Source organism: Onychostoma macrolepis, chromosome 11 (assembly GCF_012432095.1).
Source record: "Onychostoma macrolepis isolate SWU-2019 chromosome 11, ASM1243209v1, whole genome shotgun sequence".
Classification (NCBI taxonomy): domain Eukaryota; kingdom Metazoa; phylum Chordata; class Actinopteri; order Cypriniformes; family Cyprinidae; genus Onychostoma; species Onychostoma macrolepis.
In genome coordinates, this window is record NC_081165.1 from 25,095,251 (window position 1) to 25,117,399 (window position 22,149).

Consider the following 22,149-nt stretch of genomic DNA (forward strand, 5'->3'; position numbering starts at 1 on the left):
ATTTCTTAGAAAAAAAGCATGCTTTAATATTTATATATTTACACATTATATACACAATTAATATTTGAAAAAACAAAATCATTATTATATGTTTGTCAACCAAATCTAAGTCAAGAGCGACCAAAAGAATCATGTTTCCTGGTTTTCTTTCTTTTTTTTTTTTTTTAAACCTACAAGTGCAATTAACTTGGCACGTTTTAAAATAGATTTCTTAAAGATTTATTCTTTATAATGGACACTCTTATCTGTCACTGAAGCACTTTATGTGCAAACAGAAACACAACACAAGTGTTCTTGTGGTTTTAAATGAGAACTTTCCCTCTAACATCTGCACACTGAGAACAAACATTTGAACTCTGAAACTCTAATGCTTGGTTGCCACTAGGTTTATATTCATTTACTGCTTGATCAAACATAAATGAATTTAAAACAGCTTGGTATCCTCGCATTACTGGTTTAGTGTCTTTGTTCTGTTTCAAAGAGACTGACAAAGAGAAGAAAAGTGTGTGTGTGTGTGTGTCAAAGTGTCCGTAACCTTGTTGCACTCCCTTCATTGAATTCTCAAGGGTGAGGACATTGCAGTAGTTTATACAGACACAGAGACATTCCTTTGCAGTTTCCTCACTAGGGTGGAAACTGAACTCTGGTCCTTGAGACTCAACTGGAGGCTGCAGAAGGGTCTGGCACACACACTCCTTCCCCCCTCCCGTCCACAAAATGCAGGACCCGCCCTTGACTCCATCTCTATAAGAGGACCGGGCTGAGCTTGAAGGCTTCACTCCTCTTCAGGACAACTCTAGCAGTTTCCTGTAGTGTCCTCTCTGCTTTCTTCTCATCTCTGCATCCAACCACCATGTCGGTCTCTATTCGCAAGTCAACCACCACAGTTCCCAGGACTGTGACCTCAAAGTCCATTATCACCAGTTCTCGGGGTGGATCGATGGCTGCTCCACAGAAAGCCTACAGCGTCTATGGTGGTGGTCTGGGAGGAAGCACCCGCATCTCTACTTACAGAGTTGGTGGTGGTGGAGGATATGGTGGAGGATATGGTGGAGGATACGGAGGAGGATACGGAGGAGGATACGGAGGAGGATACGGTGGAGGATACGGTGGAGGATATGGTGGAGGATTGGGCGCTGGAATCTTTGCTGGAGGTGACAATGACTTGGTCCAGCTGAATGAGAAGGCCACCATGCAGAACCTGAACGACCGTCTGGCATCCTACCTGGACAAGGTGCGCTCGCTGGAGGCTGCCAATGCCACTTTGGAGAGGCAGATCCGCGAGTACTATGAGAAGAAAGGGCCGATCGCACAGAGGGACTACAGCGCCTACTGGAACACCATCAAGGACCTGAAAGACAAGGTACAGTGATGCCTGAACGAATATGCCACGTGACTAACAAATTTTCTAGTTGCAGATTATACAGAATCCTTGCAACCCAATGCATACGGGATTCTCATATAAAAGATTCCAAAGTCTGACACATTTGGTATGCAGCACTGCAGTTCTGTAATGAATTCATGCATTAAAAACTGCATATCAATGCTTTTCATTACAGATTAAAAATGCTACCATCAACAACGCCAACATCCTCCTGCAGATCGACAACTCTAAACTGGCTGCTGATGACTTCAGGATAAAGTAAGTTCTCTTTGGCATCTTAAAAGATCACGTTTCATACATGATTGGTGGGTTTATTCCTCATCCTGCTTCTCCACCAATCAGATACGAGCACGAATTGGTAATGCGGCAGTCTGTGGAGGCCGACATCGCTAACCTGCGCCGCTTGCTGGACCAGACAACCCTGACAAAGGCCGACCTGGAGATGCAGATCGAGAGTCTTCAGGATGAGCTGGCGTTTATGAAGAAGAACCACCAGGAGGTTTGTAGTAACTTGCATGTAGTTGTTTTTTGAACTTGTGCAGATAATCAGAGACCTGATGCTGAATCCTTGTGGGTTTACAGGACTTGGCTGCACTGAGGTCACAGCTGACAGGCACAGTGAACGTAGAGGTTGATGCTGCTCCTCAGCAAGACCTGAGCAAGGTTATGGATGAGATTCGTGCTCATTACGAGAACATCATCCAGAAACACCGCAGGGAACAGGAAGACTGGTTTAAAGACAAGGTAAGACTTGATCTGCTATCAAGATCCCTGATTTCACTGAATAATAAACCACCTATTCCAGTACTAGTGACTCTGAGGTAAAATAAAAATACAGTTTAGCTTATGATATACAGTACTTGAATTCATATTGTGTTTCTGTCTCTTTTAGACGGCAGGGTTGAACAAAGAGGTGACCATCCATACAGAGACCATACAAACAACCAAGACGCAGATCACAGATCTACGACGCACCTTGCAGGGTCTGGAGATCGAGCTGCAGTCTCAACTCAGCATGGTGAGATACAAAGTGGAATGTAGGAAGTTTAGGGGGGAGAGTGGGAGATTACATTATCTGAACCGAAGTTCAGAAAAAATCATTACTTAAGGGGTCAGGGAAGCAGGCCAAGAAAGTATACAGAAAGATGTACAAGAAACAGATGGAAAAGAGGGCGAGTGTGAGATATGTAGGAATCCTTTTTTTATAAAGTCCTCCAAATCCCAGGAAGTAGGCGAGGTACAATGAAAGGAATGAAAAAAGCCATTTATAACTGTCTTGAGATCTGAAGGCTCCGTTTGTGGACTTTCACTCTGTGTAAAGAATGACAATTCACTCATCATTCACTCCCCCTAATGTTGTTCCAATCCATTAGATTTTTTTCATACATAGTGACCTATTTCTGCATGTTCTCATTACTCACACAGAAAGCAGCACTGGAGAACTCACTGGCAGACACAGAGGCTAGGTACAGCTCTATGCTAGGAGGCTACCAGAACCAAATCAACATGCTGGAAGCCGAGCTCGGTCAAGTGCGGGCAAGCATTGAGCAACAGGGACGTGATTACGCCTTGTTGTTGGACATCAAGACGCGTCTGGAGCAGGAGATCGCCACCTACAGGAGCCTCCTGGAAAATCAGGACATCATGTAAGTCGGTTTCTTTCATTTATCAGAGTTATTGTATGTCAAAAGCAGTGGCGCATATGGTTCATGTTACATTATTCAGTTCTGGAATGGTTTCACTAATGCATCTTTTCTTTTCCTTTATCCAGGACTCAAATACCAGGTAATTAAAGTCTTTCTATTGCAGTTTGGTTGGTTTGCTTCAGGTATTGCAGTGAATGCTGCAAAGTGCTTTTGCATTACTGACTCTCTCTCTCTCTCTCTCTCTCTCTCTCTCTGTCTGCTTCAGGTGGAACTGTCAGCATCAGCACAGGTGGAACAACAACAACAACAACAATCCAGAAGACACAGCATAAATTCTAAATGCTAAATGCACATCACACTGCTTTATGAGACGACATCTGGACACACACATACATTTGGTTTTGAATGCATACTGAGAACAAGTGTTACTGAAAGAAAAACAGATGATACTCTTATTTGTGTGTGATAAAACCTGTCTCTGAAAATAAAGCTGCTGTTGTGAATTACTTTTGCATTGTTTTTCCTTATTTGAACACTATAGTATAAAAGGGACTGGTGTCTATTTCAAAATGCAAAACAAAATGAAGTTTGGAGTTCATATTCCATCCTGATATAATATTTTGACTGTTATGTGGTGCCATTACTTGAAAATACTAATTTACAGTAATCACTAGAAAAGAGGCTATGAGGGAAATAAACTGAGTCTCAGTCTTCCCAGTGTTATTCATGGGTTCCTTCCATAACAGCCTCACAACAATAGTGTATATGTTTCTTGGCAACCGATCCATCACAAAAGCGGTGAAGGGAAGGTCATAACAGCTGGCTGGCTATTGACTTCCTCTTTATCGGTAAACACCTTTGACCCTCATAAACAATTGCAATTGTGTAAACTGGATAAAATAATATTTTGTCTATATATAGAGGAAAATATGTGCAGAAGAGAAAGGGAGACATGTATGCACATACACTTTTCTGGATGAATGATAGTGCTGTTGGCTTGTACTTCCACATGTCTAGGCTTTATTTGCTAAGATTAAGGACAAAATTGTTCTACGCTTACGTTTACGTGATTTGCAGGATGTAACAGGTCATGTAATGAGACAAGGACAAAAGACTCAGTGAAACATAGAGAGAAAATAATACAAAACTAATTCTCAACTGTGTCCCTACATGAAAGCAGACTCATTGGCAGACATAGGTGTGGCATTATTTTTGTTCAGATGACACGAGCTGAGATTTTGTTGTTTGATTGGTTCCAGTTCTGTTGACTTCAGGGAATGCTATGAATCAGTAATAAAATTGTGTTACAGTTTCAGAACAAGTTGCAGCAATCAGAGGTTATCGACTGGGTGTGGTACGCATTTTTACCAAAAACCGGCAGTGGTGGTGCACTGTTGTATTTAGGGTTGCCACCCGTCCCTTAAAATACGGAATCGGAATCGAAGGTAAAATGATGCGTCCCGTATCAAATCGATTTTACAAAGGCCAGCACATATTTGAATAAACAAATAAGTATTTTGCACTGTTTATAATACTAATAGCATTTATAATGAAATCAATTTCATACGAGGTATTAGAGAAGCTCATTTGCGCGTGATTGCATTTTGGCGTCTTTGTTTCCATTGCGACGTAGTCTCCAGAACGCGCACCGTTAAAGCCCTTCACACGAGCGCAACATGCGCTAAACCTGCGCGGTTTAAAACATCTAGGAGCTCACGCGTCCGCCTGTTGAACACAAGACTCTCCAGATGTAGGGCTGAATGGGAAAGTTATCATCAATGGCTCTGTCCAGTGACGAACGCGCAGTTTGCAGAGAACCATTTCAGTTGCTCACGGTGGACTGTCTGACTTAAAGGGATAGTTCACCCAAAAATGAAAACTCTGCCATAATTTAGCCTGGTTGTTCTAAACCTGCATAAATGTATTTCTTCTGCTGAACATAAAAGAAGATACTTTGAAGAATGTGGGTAACCAAACAGTTTCTGGTCCCCAATGACTGATAGTATTTTTCTCTAGGCCTATACTAGAAGTTACTGAGGATCAGCAGCTGTTTAGTTACCCACATTCTTCTTTTTTGTGTTCAACAGAAGAAAGGACTTTATGCATGTTTATAAAAACCTGGGTAAATTATGGTAGAATTTTAATTTTTGGGTGAACCATACCTTTAAAGTGACAGACATCTCTGCTTCTAAAGGCATAGGCCTATTGTTTTATTACAATTTGGATAGTCTGTTAATATAATATAAATAAAATAAATAATTTAGATAAAAATGAGACAAATAATTACATAATAATGAAGTCCTAATTTAAGCAAATGAATAAAATAAATAAATAAATAAATAATAAAAATGAATTTTTAAAAATTAATAATAAATAATAATTTTAAATAATTTAATTTAAAATAACAATATTGTGCTCTGTTGCAAATTTACATACTTGAGCATGTTTTCTCATGGCTTATTGTTGAGCTATGAGTTCCTCACTGATTATTTGTCTTATTTGTCCTCGCTGAAGGTGGCAACCCTATTGCTCAATGTGTTCTGTGATATTGTTAAATTGTATATAATATAATGAAATCTTCCATTTGAACCTGTAAAAAGACTTGTCCAGCAACAGTTTTCACTGACTCTGTTTTTGTTCTCTTTCAGTTTTGACTGTTTCAGTTTATAATGCCTAGAAAGAGCTAGGCTATCTGTTACATTTATCTCAATGGAAATTGTTTCTGCCACACTGACTGGTGTGGCATAATGCATTTATACTGGGATCACAATCACAGGAAACAGTGCATCACACTTTTATGTTGATTCTCATGCCGAAATGGCAGTGAAAATAGAGACGTGCTATTTCATGGATATTGTAGACTAGAGGTCTGCATTCCCGCGGCTCTCCCGCGGGCCCCGACCAGATTTCTTGCAATGATTAATTTTGCGGGATTAAATTCCCGAATAAAATGTGGTAGCAGTAGGTAACTCTGCTGTAATTTGAACGGGAGAGGGCGGTCTAACAACATCCCGTTCCCCACATCCTTTCAGAACAGCATATCTGTGCTTTATTCTTATTGCCCAGCCTGCACTCAGGACTGTTATGCACGCGCTGCAGGCATGAACCAGTACTTTCTGCATCATGCATTTTATTTGGAGGTCTGTGCGCAGCATGTGCATAACGATGCTCAGAGCAGGCTGTGACCAACCGGTGGAAAATATGCGGCCCTCAGACAGAACAGGCAGGTTGTCGATGAGTGACAGAGCAGAATAAGGGTGGAGCAGTGTGGATGCACTGTCCTTGAAGGACGTTCAACTCGGTTTTGTTTATATTTTGCTTAGTCTATAATTTTATATGACAGATGTCGTAGCCTATTTATTAATTTATTTTTCTCTGCAACACTTTTCCTACTGTGTACAGCAAAATGTTAAACGAATTTAGTACTTTGACAAGAGGAATAAAAATAGCTAATTGGCTATTTTTGTACTACCTATATTTTTTTTTCTTCTCTGCGACACCTTTTCCTATTGTATGTTAAATTAATTGTATCCTGACAAAACGAATAAAAATAAGAAATAGGCTACAATTTTTGTACAACATTTTTATTTTCTCTGTGACACTTTTTTTTCCTACTGTGTTGGCAGCAAGACACAGTCTTAAGACACAAAATTCGTTTAACATTTAAATAAATTCAAGACTCTTGTACGAGTACGAGTTTGTTACAAACAACCGCCAGATAATTTAATTTACTATTATTATTATTATTATTATTTGTTGTTTTTAATTTTATAAATATCATTATAATTGTTAATTATATATGTTAATTATAATTAAATAGTCCCACACCAAATAACTACACACAAAAGTCTGGGTCTCTCTGTATCGCTCAGGCTGCGCTGCAGTGTCTATTCTCAGGTGCGATCCCACTACTGATCGGCACGGGGGCTTTGACCTGCTCCGTCTCCGACCTGGGCCGGTTCACCCCTCCTTAGACGACCTGGTGGACCCGAGTTCCCCCAGGAGCACCATATCGATACCGAACTTAGTGCGGACACCCGATCGACATAGTCCACTGCAGCCCAGAAGCCCTGAGCTCAAGCGATCCGCCAGCCTCAGCCTCCCAGTAGCTTGGATTACAGGCTCCGCCACTATGGCAAGCCGTGTTAACATTTAATCTATAAAACGCACTAGTATCAAATTTAACGTTACTGGTACTTATTTTTTAAATACTAGTATATTTTCCATTAAGTACTAGTACTTATTCATTAACTACTAGTACTTAATCAGTAGATACTAGTAAGTTTTCATTAGATGCTAGTGCTTATTTATTAGGTACTAGTACTTATTCATTAGATACTAGTACTTATTTATTAGGAACTAGTACTTATTCATTAGATACTAGTACTTATTTATTAAGAACTAGTACTTATTCATTAGATACTAGTACTTATTGATTAAATACTAGTATTTAATTATTAGATACTAGTACTTATTTATTATATTATAGTATTTATTCATTAGATACTAGTACTTATTTCAATAATGACTAGTAACTATTATATTGTTACTAGTAACAAATTTTATATTTTTGCCATTGACTTCTATGGGGATCCGTCATTGAGTTATCAACTATTCAGTTTTGACTAGTAAGTATTCCACTAGTGACTAGTACTTAATTCATTAGATACTAGTACTTATTATTAGGTACTAGTACGCATTCATTAGGTACTAGTGCTTATTTATTAGAAACTAGTACTCATTCATTAGATACTAGTACCTATTAAATAGATACTAGTACTTATTTAATAGATACTAGTACACATTTATTAGATACTAGTACTTATTCGAAATGTTACTAGTAAGATTTTTTATTTTACTAGTAAATTTTTTAATTGAACTCTACTGTAGACATTTGGACTAGTCATACCATAAGATGAGTAAAAAAAGCAGATCTGACTAGTAAGATAAGAATTGTTACTAGTAGTAATTGTGTCAATTAGCATTACATTTTAAACATACTTTATTCTTATAAAAATACCAATTACTAGGAAAAACAATTATACCAGCAAAGTCAAAACTGGAGTAAAAATGAACAAACTAAGTGCTTTGTAATTTTAGGCTTGGATTTTTTTATTATATATTTATATTATATGTTTATTGATAAACAAAGACAGTGAAAGGACAAATCAATCAATATTTTATTTATAACAGGGTTTCATTTATTTATAAAATAACACAGATCCTCAAGAAACAGTAACAAAAACATAGTGACAGAAATGAACAGACCATTTTTATTTCTAGGAAAATGCTTATTACACATATTTTGATAATTTTATGATAATTCTTAAATATGATCCAACATACAAAAAATACAGTTTTACATTATAGTATTTTACTGATCCGGCAAGTGGTCACGTGACAAAAGAACGAACGACTCAAACCCGAAGACTCGGGAGGTGAACGAATCAATTCTCTTTCCGGCTCTGACTGCATAGGTTAGAACGAACGACTCAATTTTAATTATATTTTGCTAAAATGAACGAAATGAACGAAATGACTCGAAAAAAGATTTGTTAATTTTGCTGAACGAGACTCAAAGGTCCGAGTCAGTAAAATGATCCGAACTTCCCATCACTACTGAATGTCTTTGTCCATATAAGGGATTTCCTGGAAGTGAGTCTCACTAGTGGAGTTTCTGCAGGAGGGCGCCCTCTGGCGAAGAGTATGAATGAAAAGAAATTACTCGTTAAAAATAATTAAGAACTTTGAGGTAAACCTTTGTAAATCCTTAAGTTTTTCTTCAGTGTAGAGAAGTGTAATTTTTTTTCTTTTTCTTGGAGCTATATTTATTATTATATTTATTCTTAAATTCTCAGTTTTGTATATTATACTATATTATAGTGTAATAGTATTATTACAAAAGTAATATTCCTTATTTTGTTTAATGTTTTTATTTAGAAATGATTGATTTAGTGTGGAAGAACTTGACTGGTCTGCAGAAAGCCAAGTCCTAATCCAAGCTGAACACCTCTGGTGTGACTTTAAATGCAGATCTTGAGCCAAAAACTCTTTACCAAACACCAATGACTTGTACACACACTATATAGACAAATGTATTGGGACACCCCCTTCTTTAGAACGGAAAAAGGCACTTCCAAAACTGTGGCAAAAAAAAGAAGATGGAAACATAATTCATGTATTTAAAAATTGTATTTCCATCTCTGTTGCAACATTTTTGGAAGTGTCTAAAATGACTGTACCCATATGTACAAGTCATTGGTGTTTGGTGATGAGTTTTTGGCTCAAGGTCTGCATTTAAAGTCACACCAGAGGTGTTCAGCTTGGATTAGGACTTGGCTTTCTGCAGACCAGTCAAGTTCTTCCACACTGACAAAATCAATCATTTCTTTTTGAACCTTGCCTTATACACAGAGGCATCGTCATGTTAGAATAGAAAAGGGTCCTGTCCAAACTGTTGCTTTAAATTTAGAAGCACACAATTCTCTAGAATATCATTATATGCTTAAACATTAAGATCTGCACTCATGGAAATTACTAAAGTAGTCAAACCTGTTCATTAGAGGGGGGTGACCCAATACTTTTGGCAATAGAGTGTATTTATTGTTTTTACTGGAGGAAAAAGAGGAAAATAACAGATAATAAAATTGGTGTCTTATCTCCATCCTGCCACTAGAGGTCACTCGATAACCAACAAACAGGCTAGGCTACTATGTTTACAAAATTACAGTGCTTACGAAACTGACAAAATAGGTTTTCTATGTTCATGTACAAATGATTGTTTCTTTTCTATGTGGTTTCCTGAAAAAAAGTACATCCATCTCCTTGTTTCTGTTTCTTGTCTAATCTCTCTCCTAAATGTTGCTGGTTCATTAATATTCAACATACGATTAGCATACTGGGCAGAAATGCAAATTTAAAAAGTACTAGTATCTATTAAGTTTAGGATATCTCTGGTCTAAAAAGTTACTAGTAACTAAAAAATAAGAACTATTTCAATTTTTTTCTGAACAAGAAGAGTATAATTAAATACTAGTCACTATTGGAATAAGTACTAGTATCTAATAAATAAGAACTAGTATCTAATGAATAAGTACTAGTAACTTTACAAAAGACACTAGAACCTAAAGAATAAACACTAGTACCTAAAGAATAAGCACTATAGCTAAAGAATAAGTAGTAGCATGAAAATAGATACTAGTATGGCTTATAGATTAAATGTTAAACCGGCTTGCCATACTGCCACTGAACCCGGCGAGAGCCAAGAGTTAGAGGTCTGCGCGGGACTGTTTTTTTAGTCCTGCTCCCGCGAGGTTTTATTCCGCACCCATCCGCTCCCGCGATATATTTACTCTTTGTTCACCCGCTGTCCGCTTAGAAAAATTTTCTTCCCGACCCGACCGTTCCCGCTAAATTTAGATCTCGTTTCCAGAATCTCACATTTAAATTTCCTCTACTAAAAAAAAGAGAGATAGGCTAACAAATAAACATGTAGTCTGCACAAAATTGTATTTGTTATTTTGTGTCTTAAGACATAATTCGTTTAACATTTTGCTGCCAACACAGTAGGAAAAAAAGTGTATTTTTATTCGTCTTGTCAAGATACAATTCGTTTAACATTTACAACACAATATGAAAAAGTGTCGCAGAGAAAAATAAATAAATAAATACGACACCTGTCATTTAAAATGATAGGCTAAACAAAATGTAAACAAAACCGAGTTGAACGTTATTCAAGGCCAGCGCATCCTCACTTTGCTCCATCCTTATTCTGGTCTGTCACTCATCGACAAACTGCCTGTTCTGTCACCACCGGTAGGCTACAACCTGCTCTGAGGACCGTTATGCACATGCTGCGTGCACATACCCCGCAAATGAAACGCGTGACGCAGTAGCACTGGTTCATGCGTGCAGCGCGTACATAACAGTCCTGAGTGCAGGCTGTACCGGTGGTCAATGAGAATAAAGCATATGCTGTTCTGAAAGGACGTCGGGAACAGGATATTGTTAAACTGCCCGCTCCCGTTCAAATTACACCAGAGTTACCGACCGCTACCGCGTTTTATTCGGGAATTTAATCCCGTGTCGCAAGAAATCTGGCCGGGTCCAGTGAGACCTCTACACTGAGATCATTCTGCACGTGCACGAGCCCGAGTGATTTCGCGGGAGAAACAGCGCCGCCATCTTGTCAAATTCACGCGTCAGGTAAATTGCACTAAATCAGTGACAAGAAAATCATGCAACATATTCGATTTTTTTGAGTGAACATTTACAAAGTGTTTTATGAGTTGTATATCCAAATACAAATGGATATTTAAGTGTATGTCAAGTTCAGGCGTCAGGTAAGTGGCACTGAATAAATATTTGGGTAACACTTTAGAATACTGTTCTGTCCTTAATGAATAACTACACAGGAACAAATGACTAATGCACTATTAACACTGTAGTAACTACTATTAACTAACAAGAAACTCTGATTAATGATTTAAGTAATAGTGCTAAGTTGAAACTGGTAGCTCACTATTACCTAACCAATAACTAAAATTTTTTTTTTCATATATCCTGAGAACTCCTAAGAACTACTTTATACAGGTTCATAATTAATGTGAATTATGCATAATGAATGCATTCTAAAATGAAGATCATGGTAACCCACTAGTAATGACTCAGTATGACCAAATCCTTCTAAATGAACTACTATTTATTTGGATCAGTATTCTAAAGTGAAAGTCATCATAACTTCCTAATATTGACTGATGTCATTGTGAGATTTTGAGATATGTAAGGTTTTGGATAGTAATGACTCAGTATGACCAAATCCTTCTAAATGAACTACTATTTATTTGGATCAGTATTCTAAAGTGAAAGTCATCATAACTTCCTAATATTGACTGATGTCATTGTGAGATTTTGAGATATATGTAAGGTTTTGGATAGTAATGACTCAGTATGACCAAATCCTTCTAAATGAACTTCTATTTATTTGGATCAGTATTCTAAAGTGAAAGTCATCATAACTTCCTAATATTGACTGATGTCATTGTGAGATTTTGAGATATATGTAAGGTTTTGGATAGTAATGACTCAAGTGTTACTAAATCCTTCTGAAGAAACTACTAATTATTTGGATCAGTATTCTAAAGTGAAGATCATGGTAACCCACTAGTAATGATTTAAATGTTACCAAATATAGCAAAATTAATTACTAACCAGGACCTTACAAAAACCTCAAAAGTTTACAATGACTTCAGTAATTACTAGGGAGTTTTCACGATCTTCACTTTAGAATACTGATCCAAATAATGAATAAACCTGAATAATCACTATTCAATACTTTACAAAAACCTCAAAAGCCAACCTGGACTCATAAAAATACGTACCTCTGTGCACTTTTTGTGCGACACCATTTTACGTACCTTGCTGCACGTTTCGCCGCAGTTTTAAATAGAAATGTCCACTGAGTGGCGCTAAAACACAGGTTCAATATGTGAACCCTGACACGTTTTTATTACGTAGATATTGGTACATATTGCTGTTTTTTATTACGTTGCTTCAGATACGTATTGCGGCGGTTCAGAATTCAAATATTCGGGGACTGTCGCTAAAGGTTAATGCTCTATCGTGTTGGAAATATGCCCTACACCAAATCCAGCCCTAAGCCTACCCGACAGTGTTAACAAATGCAAAAATGATATAAAAACGTATTAGCTGATGCAACTGTGCCATTTGAACTTCCTTTTACGCAGATTTTAACTGCTTTGTCGAACCGTAATTACACGGGATTTGAACCGGTGCTTCTCGTCTCCTAAATCCGTCTCCGTACTCCGTGAGCTACCGAACAAACTTGTCATCTATGAAAACCCATAGATATGAAGCTGGATGTGTGCGATGCTAACGTTCAAAAGCATCAGTTTTCAAATCTCCCAGCATATTAATATTGTTTTGAAGTCATAGCATGATATTCTTCAAGTAATTGTGCGAAAATTACGCTTTATTAATCGCAACTCTGTAAATTTGTGTGAAAGTGTTCATTTATTTTGGAAACTGCAGTGATATGTACTGTAGGGTTTGATACATAAATAATTTAATTTAGCTCAAAGGGAATCATTTATGATTTTATAGGGAATTTGAACAGAATCACTGTTTTGCGGCTGATCACTGAGTCGGCAGCGATTCACTGAACGAGCCGCATAACATCAACTCTGCACTGGATATTAAAATCCAAAATATAGTGAAAACACTATTAATAAGCACAGTAACAAGATCGGCAGATTAAGACATTAACTTGTAAGCACAAAACACAAGATACTTCTCTTTTCAATATAAATAAGACTTTATTTATATAAACCTAAGACATAAACTAATCTAACATGAACACACGCATTCACACGTTGCAGAAAGAGAGAAAGGATGAGTTTAAAGAATGAGAATGTGAAATCCCAAGTTTATAGCAATATGTGCTATTGCATAGACCTGAAAAACCATCAATCACTTAATTAACACTGGCATTGAGTTTCTCAATGAGGCTAAAATTTATATTAAATGCACCAGCTCAGTTAGACCTGAAGGTTACTTGCTTGCGTTGCCTTTGTGTTACAGGGATGCCCTTTTGTCGTCGTCGTTGCAGGAAAAGGGGTTTCCCAAGTTGCTGATTGGCTGGAAGTTCAGTAGTCGTTGAAGGGATGTCTTGGGCGTTGGCTGAGGATGCGGAGTTGGTCTGGTTGAAGTTTTGAGGCGGTCACAGGCTCGAGTTGAACTCGGAGACAAGACGTGGCGGCAAAACTTAAACTGAGAACACCAAACTCGCAACGGAAAATAAACTAAAATAAAAGAAAGAAAGGGTGTAACGAGACTAGGTGGTTTTTCTTCTCATCGTGGTGTTAAGTAGCAACTGGCCTGTAGGCCAGAACACGCTCAAAGAGCGCTAAAAAGCCCATCCCATCTGGTGTCTTGACCAATTAGATAGGCTATTATCTTAGCTAGGGTTGTTCCTTCCATCATAAATCAGCATGTTATCAGTCACATGGTCCAAATTTTACACACTCTTGCAAAGTATACTTTTGGATGTGATTTCTATAACCAGAATATGATACATTTGACAAAGAATCAATTGGAAGAAACGTTTCAAGCTAGAATTGTCAAACTCATACATACCAAACACGAATACCTTAAAGTCATTCAATAGTTATTAAAAAGACATACATAATATGTGCTTAAAACATGATAGTCTAATGTGTGGGTTACATACATAATATAGTGTTATGCCTAGAAATGTCCTTTTAGGATGGTTTTATGTGCATATGAAAAAGAAAGTCTCTGTGTAGTTCTGTGGAGACCAAAAGACATGTGCTTTGGACAGAGGAATTTCAGTCTGGTTCTTTGTCTTGTATGTGTGGGGGAAAAGTCAATCTAAAGAAGCTTGTGATTTCTCTCGTGGAACACATGTGATGGCCATCTCTATGACCATTAATCTTGATTATTTACCCCAAATTTGACGACCTCCATCCTGCGTTGGACTTATCAATAAGTGTTCTTTTGTCTTAATGTTGCAAACTGTTCTGGAAGAGGCTTGTTGGTTAGGCTTGCTCCAGAGGTCGGAGCTAGGAATCTGATTTACGACGTTGTCCTGTTTTCTTGGGGCCTCTCAGGAATTTCGGCTACTCATGTTTCGATGTTCTGATCGAATCTTAGTTTTGTCTGACTCGTTCTGATCCTACAGTACTTATTGGTACGTATTTCATGTCACGCTAAAAAGTGCACCCAGATACGTAAATGCCATGAGACCAGGTAGTCAAAAGCTTACAATGATTTCAGTCATTACTAGGGAGTTATCATGATCTTCATTTTAGAATACTGATCCAAATAATTAGTAATTCCTTCTGAAGAATTTGGTAATACTTGAGTCATTACTAGTGCGTTACTATGACCTTTACTTTAGAATTAATACATTATGTATTATTCATATTAATTATCAACCTGTATACAGTAGTTCTTGGGGAGGTATGGAAAAAATAATAGTTACTGATTAGCTAATAGTGAACTACTATTGTGTAGTTATAGTTATTCATTAATGATGGAACAGTATTCTAAAGTGTTACCAATATTTGTACTTAATGTTAGACTGAAATCAAAATATATTCAAAAGGTGTAGGACTAAATGTTTTATTTAAAACGTATATTTATACACAAACGTACAACATATATAAAAACATCGAATAAGCATGATATGTCTGAGGAAAATTTAAGTGAAGGGAATGCCAAAGCTGTGTTACTATAATGAATTTTAGCAAATTTTGTCGTGTTATATGATATTTTTGTGTTTCCGTGACGTGAAAAGATATGAAGAGATCACGGCGGTCTTTCTCTCTTTTATAAGCCATTATGCTTAATACGACTAATGTTAACCACTGCGCTCATTTGAAGTTAACATGGGCATGTTGAATGGATTTTTGCGTGTGTAAACTTTTGCAATTGTCCCGTGAAGTAAAAAGACGACATTAAACGTGACTAACAACAAGCCACGGTCAAATGTAGGGGAGCGCGGGGCCCAAAGTAACACGGGGTTAGTTGTAACACACGTTTTTTAAATATTTCCACACATGCTAGCATAACCAAATTTACATTATTTACTAGTTACCATATCAACATTATATAGAGAAAAAAAGTGCGCCAAAATTCAAAAGTCTTTTGAAGATATCGCTGAACATTTATTTTACCATAGTAAAATGAAATTTCTGGCTTAAGTACATTTTTCATCTCAGTTTTTATTACTAATTTAAAATGAGACAAATCTGCTATTATTTTAATCTCCAATCTGTTATTTATCAGTTAAGATCGTTTTTTAATGCCTCGATAAATAGCAGAAGACACTAACCGGTTTTAAATTAAAGTTGCACAGATGGGCTAAGTTGTAACACTGCGTTACAGTCTGCCCTGCTGTGCTATTCTATGACATTAGCGATGTAATTCACACTATTTACTTTAATACATTTTAATATTATAATATTTTAATAATATTTTAGTTTGTCTTGTATATTTTTTTCATAAGATCAGATAACATTTTACGGTGTCATATGGTCATGTTACAACGTGCCCCTCAGCTGTTACAATGTACCCCACCTATGGGGCATGTTGTCACATTTCACTTCCAATTTTTGAGGGTAAATAAAGAAAAACGTATACGCTGTATTTATGAAACAAAGCAACATATTTGTACTAGACAAGTGTGAAATTACTGTGGATAAAAATATACTAAGAACACAAAGTGGATTTACACAATTTGAGAAAGTCAAAAAGTGTTACTTTGTGCCCCGCTCTCCCCTACATCGCTCTTTTCAGACTGGGCTTATTAACGTTACCCGGCGTTTCTGGTCTCGTGAATGCGCTTCGGAAGAGAAGTTCGTCGTTCAGAACGAAAATGAACAACTGAATCGTTTCACAAGGCCGTTCAAAGCGTCTCAGTAAGTTCCCTAGGTTGTGAATCACTAGATAGTGCACATCAGTCACTGCACTGGGGAAGACTGTGGCTCAGTAAACACTGGGACAACTGATCAATCAATTTGTAAAACGTCACCATTGGTATTTATCAACAACACAGGACCGTTATATTTTGATATTATTTTTATGCTATTTAAGGTAACTTAGCCCTATAATATGAAATGTACATGTTCTATTACAAATCCAGTCAGCATCAATGCTCCCTGTTGTGCAATGGATTGTGGAATGGATTTGTGCCAAAAAAAAGGGTTGCAACTTCTGTTTCATCACAAATTTAATTAACTGATATTGATACATTGTAAATGATTTAAAAGGCATGATTTCATTTTTTGAACTTGTGTGCTTTTCTTTGTTCATCAGGGTGTGGCCAAAAGTTTAATTGGTGCTTTGTCATCGTTGCAAGATTTCAGATGCAACCCAGTCAGTTCTTCCAAGGCACCAAACACCGGCTCGTGACCAGACCGCTCCTCTGCAGATACATACTGTATGTACTTTTAAGACTAGGAGTTTATTGTTTTCATTCCAAGTAATGTGTGTAAATATTTAGAGTTTTTACTACAATTATAATGTGCTTTATTGTTCTCAGTGGCATCTACGCTAATATCAGTCTGTTTTTTTCTAATTCAGAGGTCACCGTAGCCACCCAGATTCAGTCTGTATCCAGATCACATGGTGGATCGGGGCCTAGAGACAACCCCTGCAGCTCTGGATGTCAGCGGAGACCATAACAGCTAGATGAGCTCCAGAGACAGATCCCCTCCAAAGACCTCGTTGGCCATCGGGACAAGACCACGAGAACCAGACAAGTCCTCTGCTCAATCTGACCTGTGTTGCAGCCTAGAATTAAACCACACCATGCTGGTTTCGTATGGCCAGAACTGCCCCCCTGACTGAGTCTAGTTTCTCCCAAGGTCTTCTACTCAATTTCTGTCACCGATGGAGTTTTGGGTCCTTGTCGCTGTTGCCTTTGGCTTGCTTATTTGGGGACGCTTGGCTGATTGCACAGACATTATTGGAAGAGAACTAAACTGGATGATGTCAACACTGAATCACCAATGAACTGACTTTAACTGAAAAAATGACTTGTTAATGTCCTCTTGTATTATTGACAAACTATTTTCCTGTTTGACTCTGTAAAGCTGCTTTGACACAATCAGTATTGTATAAAGTGCTATGTAAATTAAGGTGACTTAACTTGATTTTATATACTGTACTGTTTTTTTTTTTTTACTTTTTAAAGGGTTAGTTCGCCCATTTAAGACATGAAGTTGTATGCAATCCTTACCAGCACTATAGTGCATACACACTGACCCACCCTTTAGTCACCTCCCTGGTCAGAGTTCTGGCCGCTGGAAGTTTTCAAGATAGTACTCGGTTGGTTTCCGGGCCTCAAAACTGTGCGTTTTACGTGAAAAAATTATTTGCGTTTCAAAGCTTGAATAATTTACATCACAAAAAACACGCCTGACAAAATTCATACCTCAGTTTTAATCGGCACTATTTTCTTTCCATTTCTATCAATCCGCGCTGCTCTCAACGTCAACAGTGCGCAAGTTCAGATCAGCTGTTGATAGCGCGACTCGCTGACAACATGTCTGACTACGAAACTTCTGATGACGAAACCAATTTTAGCACAATGTCAGACGGAACAGATGATGATGAAAGTAATTTTCAGCTTGTTTTATAATTTATAAATATAATTGTGAACAGTAATATTTGCAAATGTTTGTTTGCTAACATTTAGTTTAGCTTGTTTAGTTTTTCTTATTTTTGTCTTTCTTATTTTAGTCTTTTCTTAGATTATTAAACAAAGTTTAAACAGATTTTTGCAGTTGTATTACAGATGTAATGTTTGTCAACTGGAGCTTTAAAGGGATAGTGCACCCACAAATGAAAATTTGCTGTTAATTTACTGACTCTTAGGCCATCCAAGATGTAGGTGCACTTTTTTCTTCATTCCTGTATATTTAGTCTGTGTGAAAAATGTTATAAATGGAGATTGTTATTAAATAAAGGCTCTGTGTTATAGTGATTGATAAACACCAGTTAATAATTTTGAATAATTTTGTTAAACTTTAAAAATATATGTTTATTTATTTCTTATGATAATTGCCAAATAATAAATCATAGTTGAGGTAACATATAAAACACATGAATTGACATAACTTGCTGTAGTCTTCTAAATGTTTGACCAATTAAAACATTTTAGTTGAATGTACTATAAGACTAGTTCAGTAACAGTTGAGCCAACTAAAAAATAACAATTTGAAGTCAGAAATTGACTGAATGTAAAATTTCTGTGGAACTAGTTACTAAATAATAATTAGTTGAAACCACTATAAATTTTTTACAGTGTGTGTGAAATATCTCGAGGGCTACTTATATGATGAAGCCCCTCAAAATAGGGTAATTTGTGAGAGTAGGCCACCAAGGGCTGTATTTTGTACATTTGAAACATGCATTGTATAGAGCCTCGTCCATAATCTTAGCCTTATTTTCTTCATTCATGCGTGTCATTTCATCCAGCTCTGTCTAGACACACATACACATACAAAATCAAATACATCTATGCATAAAGACAACATGCATTAAAATATTTATATACATTTGCAAAAAAAAAGCAAAATAGCCTATAGCTTATTTTCAAACACTTGAAGTCCCTTATGCATCGTATCTCTTTTCATGTTTTCAAGTTGTTTGTTGTATTTATTTATATATATATATATATAATTTCTTTTTCAGACATCAGTTTCTTGTCACATTTAAATTGGTTGTCATAGTATCGACACTAATTTGTGGAAATTCAGGGCATTGTGAGTTCCTCAAATCTGAATGCATTAGGCCTATTTGTAAATTGACTGTTAAGATAAAATATTTTGCACAGTTTATTATCTGTTACACCATTATAGCCACTGGATGCCTGTATAAAGCTCTATGCAACAATCCCTATGTCACGAATCTGGTCTGCACTCCCGGTCACTCACCACTAGAGGTCACCCGCTCACCACATGGACTTTCACACCACACATCACATGGACTCCAATTCCCATCATCCAACACTGATCACAGCTGTCACCAATCACTCATTGCACCAATCACACGCACACCTGATCACACAGCATCACTAATCACACACACTATTTCAACCCTGGACATTCTCTCCCTCGTTGCCGAGTATTGCATGCATTATCGCTGCCCTACAGAGCTCCGTTAGTTTCCCTAGTTTTGCCTCGCCTCGCCTAGCCTCGCCTAGCCTTTGTTGGATTGTGTTTTCCCCTGCCTGGACTATTGCTGACGCTTTGACTACCTCTCCTGTCTCGCCCCCTTGGATACTGTTCGCCAATCATCGACCCACGCTTGTCTTAGTTCACTCTTCGTCTCGTCCATGTTATACCTGTTTGCTGTTGTTTGACCCTGCCTGTACGACCACGTCTCTGCTTATTAATAAAGTCTGCAAATGGATCCGCACGCCTCTCGTCTCGTCAGCCCCGTAACAGAATACTCGGCCAAACAAGGATCCAGCGGCTGTTCAAGTGGATCATGGCCAGGTATGGACACAGCGATCTTGTTGCTAGCCCTCAAGCAGGGCACACGATCACTTGAGGGTTACATTACGGAATATTTGGCTTTGGCTAATGGCTCAGAATTGCCGGACAATATGTTGATTGACTTTTTCTGCGATGGTCTTAATCAGCCTTTAAAGACTAAAGTGATTCATAAGGGTCTGCGTTCGTCACTGCGTACGTTTTTGGATTATGTTCTGTGGACTGTCGGTTCAGCTTTCACTGTGGGTGTCGTGGAGGAACGCGACACCGCACTCTCTCGTTGGATAGCAGACACACTGGAGCAGACACACAAAATGGCAGCGACAGCGAAGCGAAGCCCGTTCGCAAAATGGCGGCCACAACAACCCCCCGTCTTGTCATCGCTGTCAGTCAAGAGCCAAATCAAGCCTCAGTTAATGTCAAAGAGCCAAATCAAGCCTCAGTTAATATCAAAGAGCTAAGTCAAGTCACCGTTGATAGTCACAAATCAAGTCAAGTCACTGTTGATCGACACGAACCAAGCCAAGTCAAAGCTGATCTTCATGAGCTAGGTCAAGTCACCATTGATCGTCATGAACCAAGCCAAGTCAGAGCTGATCTTCACAAGCTAAGTCAAGTCACCGTTGATCGTCACGAACCAAGCCAAGTCACAGCTGATCTTCACAAGCTAAGTCAAGTCAAAGCTGATCTTCAAGAACCAAGTCAAGTCACGGTTGATGTCAGAGAGTCAAGCCAAGTCACAGTGGGTTGTCATCAACCAAAGCACGTCGCAGCTGTCCGTCCAGAGTCACAGCACGTCACAGCTGTCCGTCCAGAGTCACAGCACGTCACAGCTGTCCGTCCAGAGTCACAGCACGTCACAGCTGTCCGTCCAGAGTCACAGCACGTCACAGCTGTCCGTCCAGGGTCTCAGCACGTCACAGCTGTCCGTCCAGGGTCTCAGCACGTCACAGCTGTCCGTCCAGGGTCTCAGCACGTCACAGCTGTCCGTCCAGAGTCTCAGCACGTCTCAGCTGATCTCCTAAAGTCACGACACAGCTGCTCGTCCAGAGTCACAGCAGCACGACACAACTGCTCGTCCAGAGTCACAGCAGCACGACACAACTGCTCGTCCAGAGTCACTTCACGTCTCAGCTAATCTCCTAAAGTCAAGTCACATCACAGCTGCTCGTCCAGAGTCATTTCATGTCTCAGCTAATCTCCTAAAGTCAAGTCACGTCACAGCTGCTCGTCCAGAGTCACAGCAGCATGACACAGCTGCTCGTCCAGAGTCACTTCATGTCTCCGCTGACCTTCCAGAGTCACAGCGTCACGTCTCCGCTGACCTTCCAGAGTCGGGTCGCGTCCGGGCTGACACACTCAGATCATCAAGGTCAGTCTTTCATTATCCCAGTCTGATATCCAGTGTGAGGGATTCACCGCTGGTGTCTGCACGCACAGCTGGTATCTGCACGCACAGCTGGTATCCCCAAACTCACTCACTCTAACCCTCCTGTTCCTGAACTGATTCCCCTGTCTGAAACACTTCCCCTGATGGGGATCGCATTTTGGTGTGTTTGGGCTGCATACACCACCACAGAACTCCCAGAGGTGGCGGCATCCACTATGATTTCTCTAGAGGTGGCGGCTGATGCTGCAGAACCTCCTGAGGTAGTGGCGCTCACTGCTGTGTTCCCGGAAGTGATGGTGCCCGCTGCAGTTTCTCCAGAGGTGGCGGTACATGCTGCAGAACCTCCCGACGCGGCGTGGTGGCGCCCAGTAATGTACTCTCAACCTGTTATGTGGCGGTCGAAGAGACCGTTACTAAATTCTCCCTGTGTCCTGAGGTTACTGCTGTAGAACCTCCAGAGGTGGCGGCAGCTGCTGCAGAACTTCCAGAGGTGTCAGCAGTAGCTGTCAATAAACTCTCGTTCTGTCCTGTCACGGCTAGAGAGGCCGTCAATGAACTCTCGTTCTGTCCTGTCACGGCTAGAGAGGCCGTCAATGAACTCTCATTCTGTCCTGTCACGGCTAGAGAGGCCGTCAATGAACTCTCGTTCTGTCCTGTCACGGCTATGGAGGCCGTCAATGAACTCTC

At 38.8% G+C, this 22,149-nt stretch overlaps 1 protein-coding gene across 1 annotated transcript; it reads left to right on the forward strand.

The window, feature by feature from the left end:
• Nucleotides 1–767: 767 nt before the first annotated feature.
• LOC131549696 (keratin, type I cytoskeletal 13-like) lies at nucleotides 768–3,537 on the forward strand. The gene is made up of 8 exons (XM_058792084.1): nucleotides 768–1,363; nucleotides 1,560–1,642; nucleotides 1,727–1,883; nucleotides 1,967–2,128; nucleotides 2,277–2,402; nucleotides 2,810–3,030; nucleotides 3,156–3,169; nucleotides 3,296–3,537. The coding sequence occupies exons 1-8, from the start codon at nucleotides 854–856 to the stop codon at nucleotides 3,367–3,369; spliced, it is 1,347 nt and encodes a 448-aa protein (XP_058648067.1). The 5' UTR covers nucleotides 768–853; the 3' UTR covers nucleotides 3,370–3,537.
• The last annotated feature ends 18,612 nt before the right edge of the window (nucleotides 3,538–22,149 follow it).

Bases quoted from the DNA above. Each gene is read 5' to 3' on its own strand.
- LOC131549696 (XM_058792084.1), top strand. From the start codon at position 854: ATGTCGGTCTCTATTCGCAAGTCAACCACCACAGTTCCCAGGACTGTG. The intron at 2,129-2,276 runs GTAAGACTTGAT...TGTCTCTTTTAG, and splicing joins AAGACTGGTTTAAAGACAAG to ACGGCAGGGTTGAACAAAGA. The intron at 2,403-2,809 runs GTGAGATACAAA...TTACTCACACAG, and splicing joins TGCAGTCTCAACTCAGCATG to AAAGCAGCACTGGAGAACTC.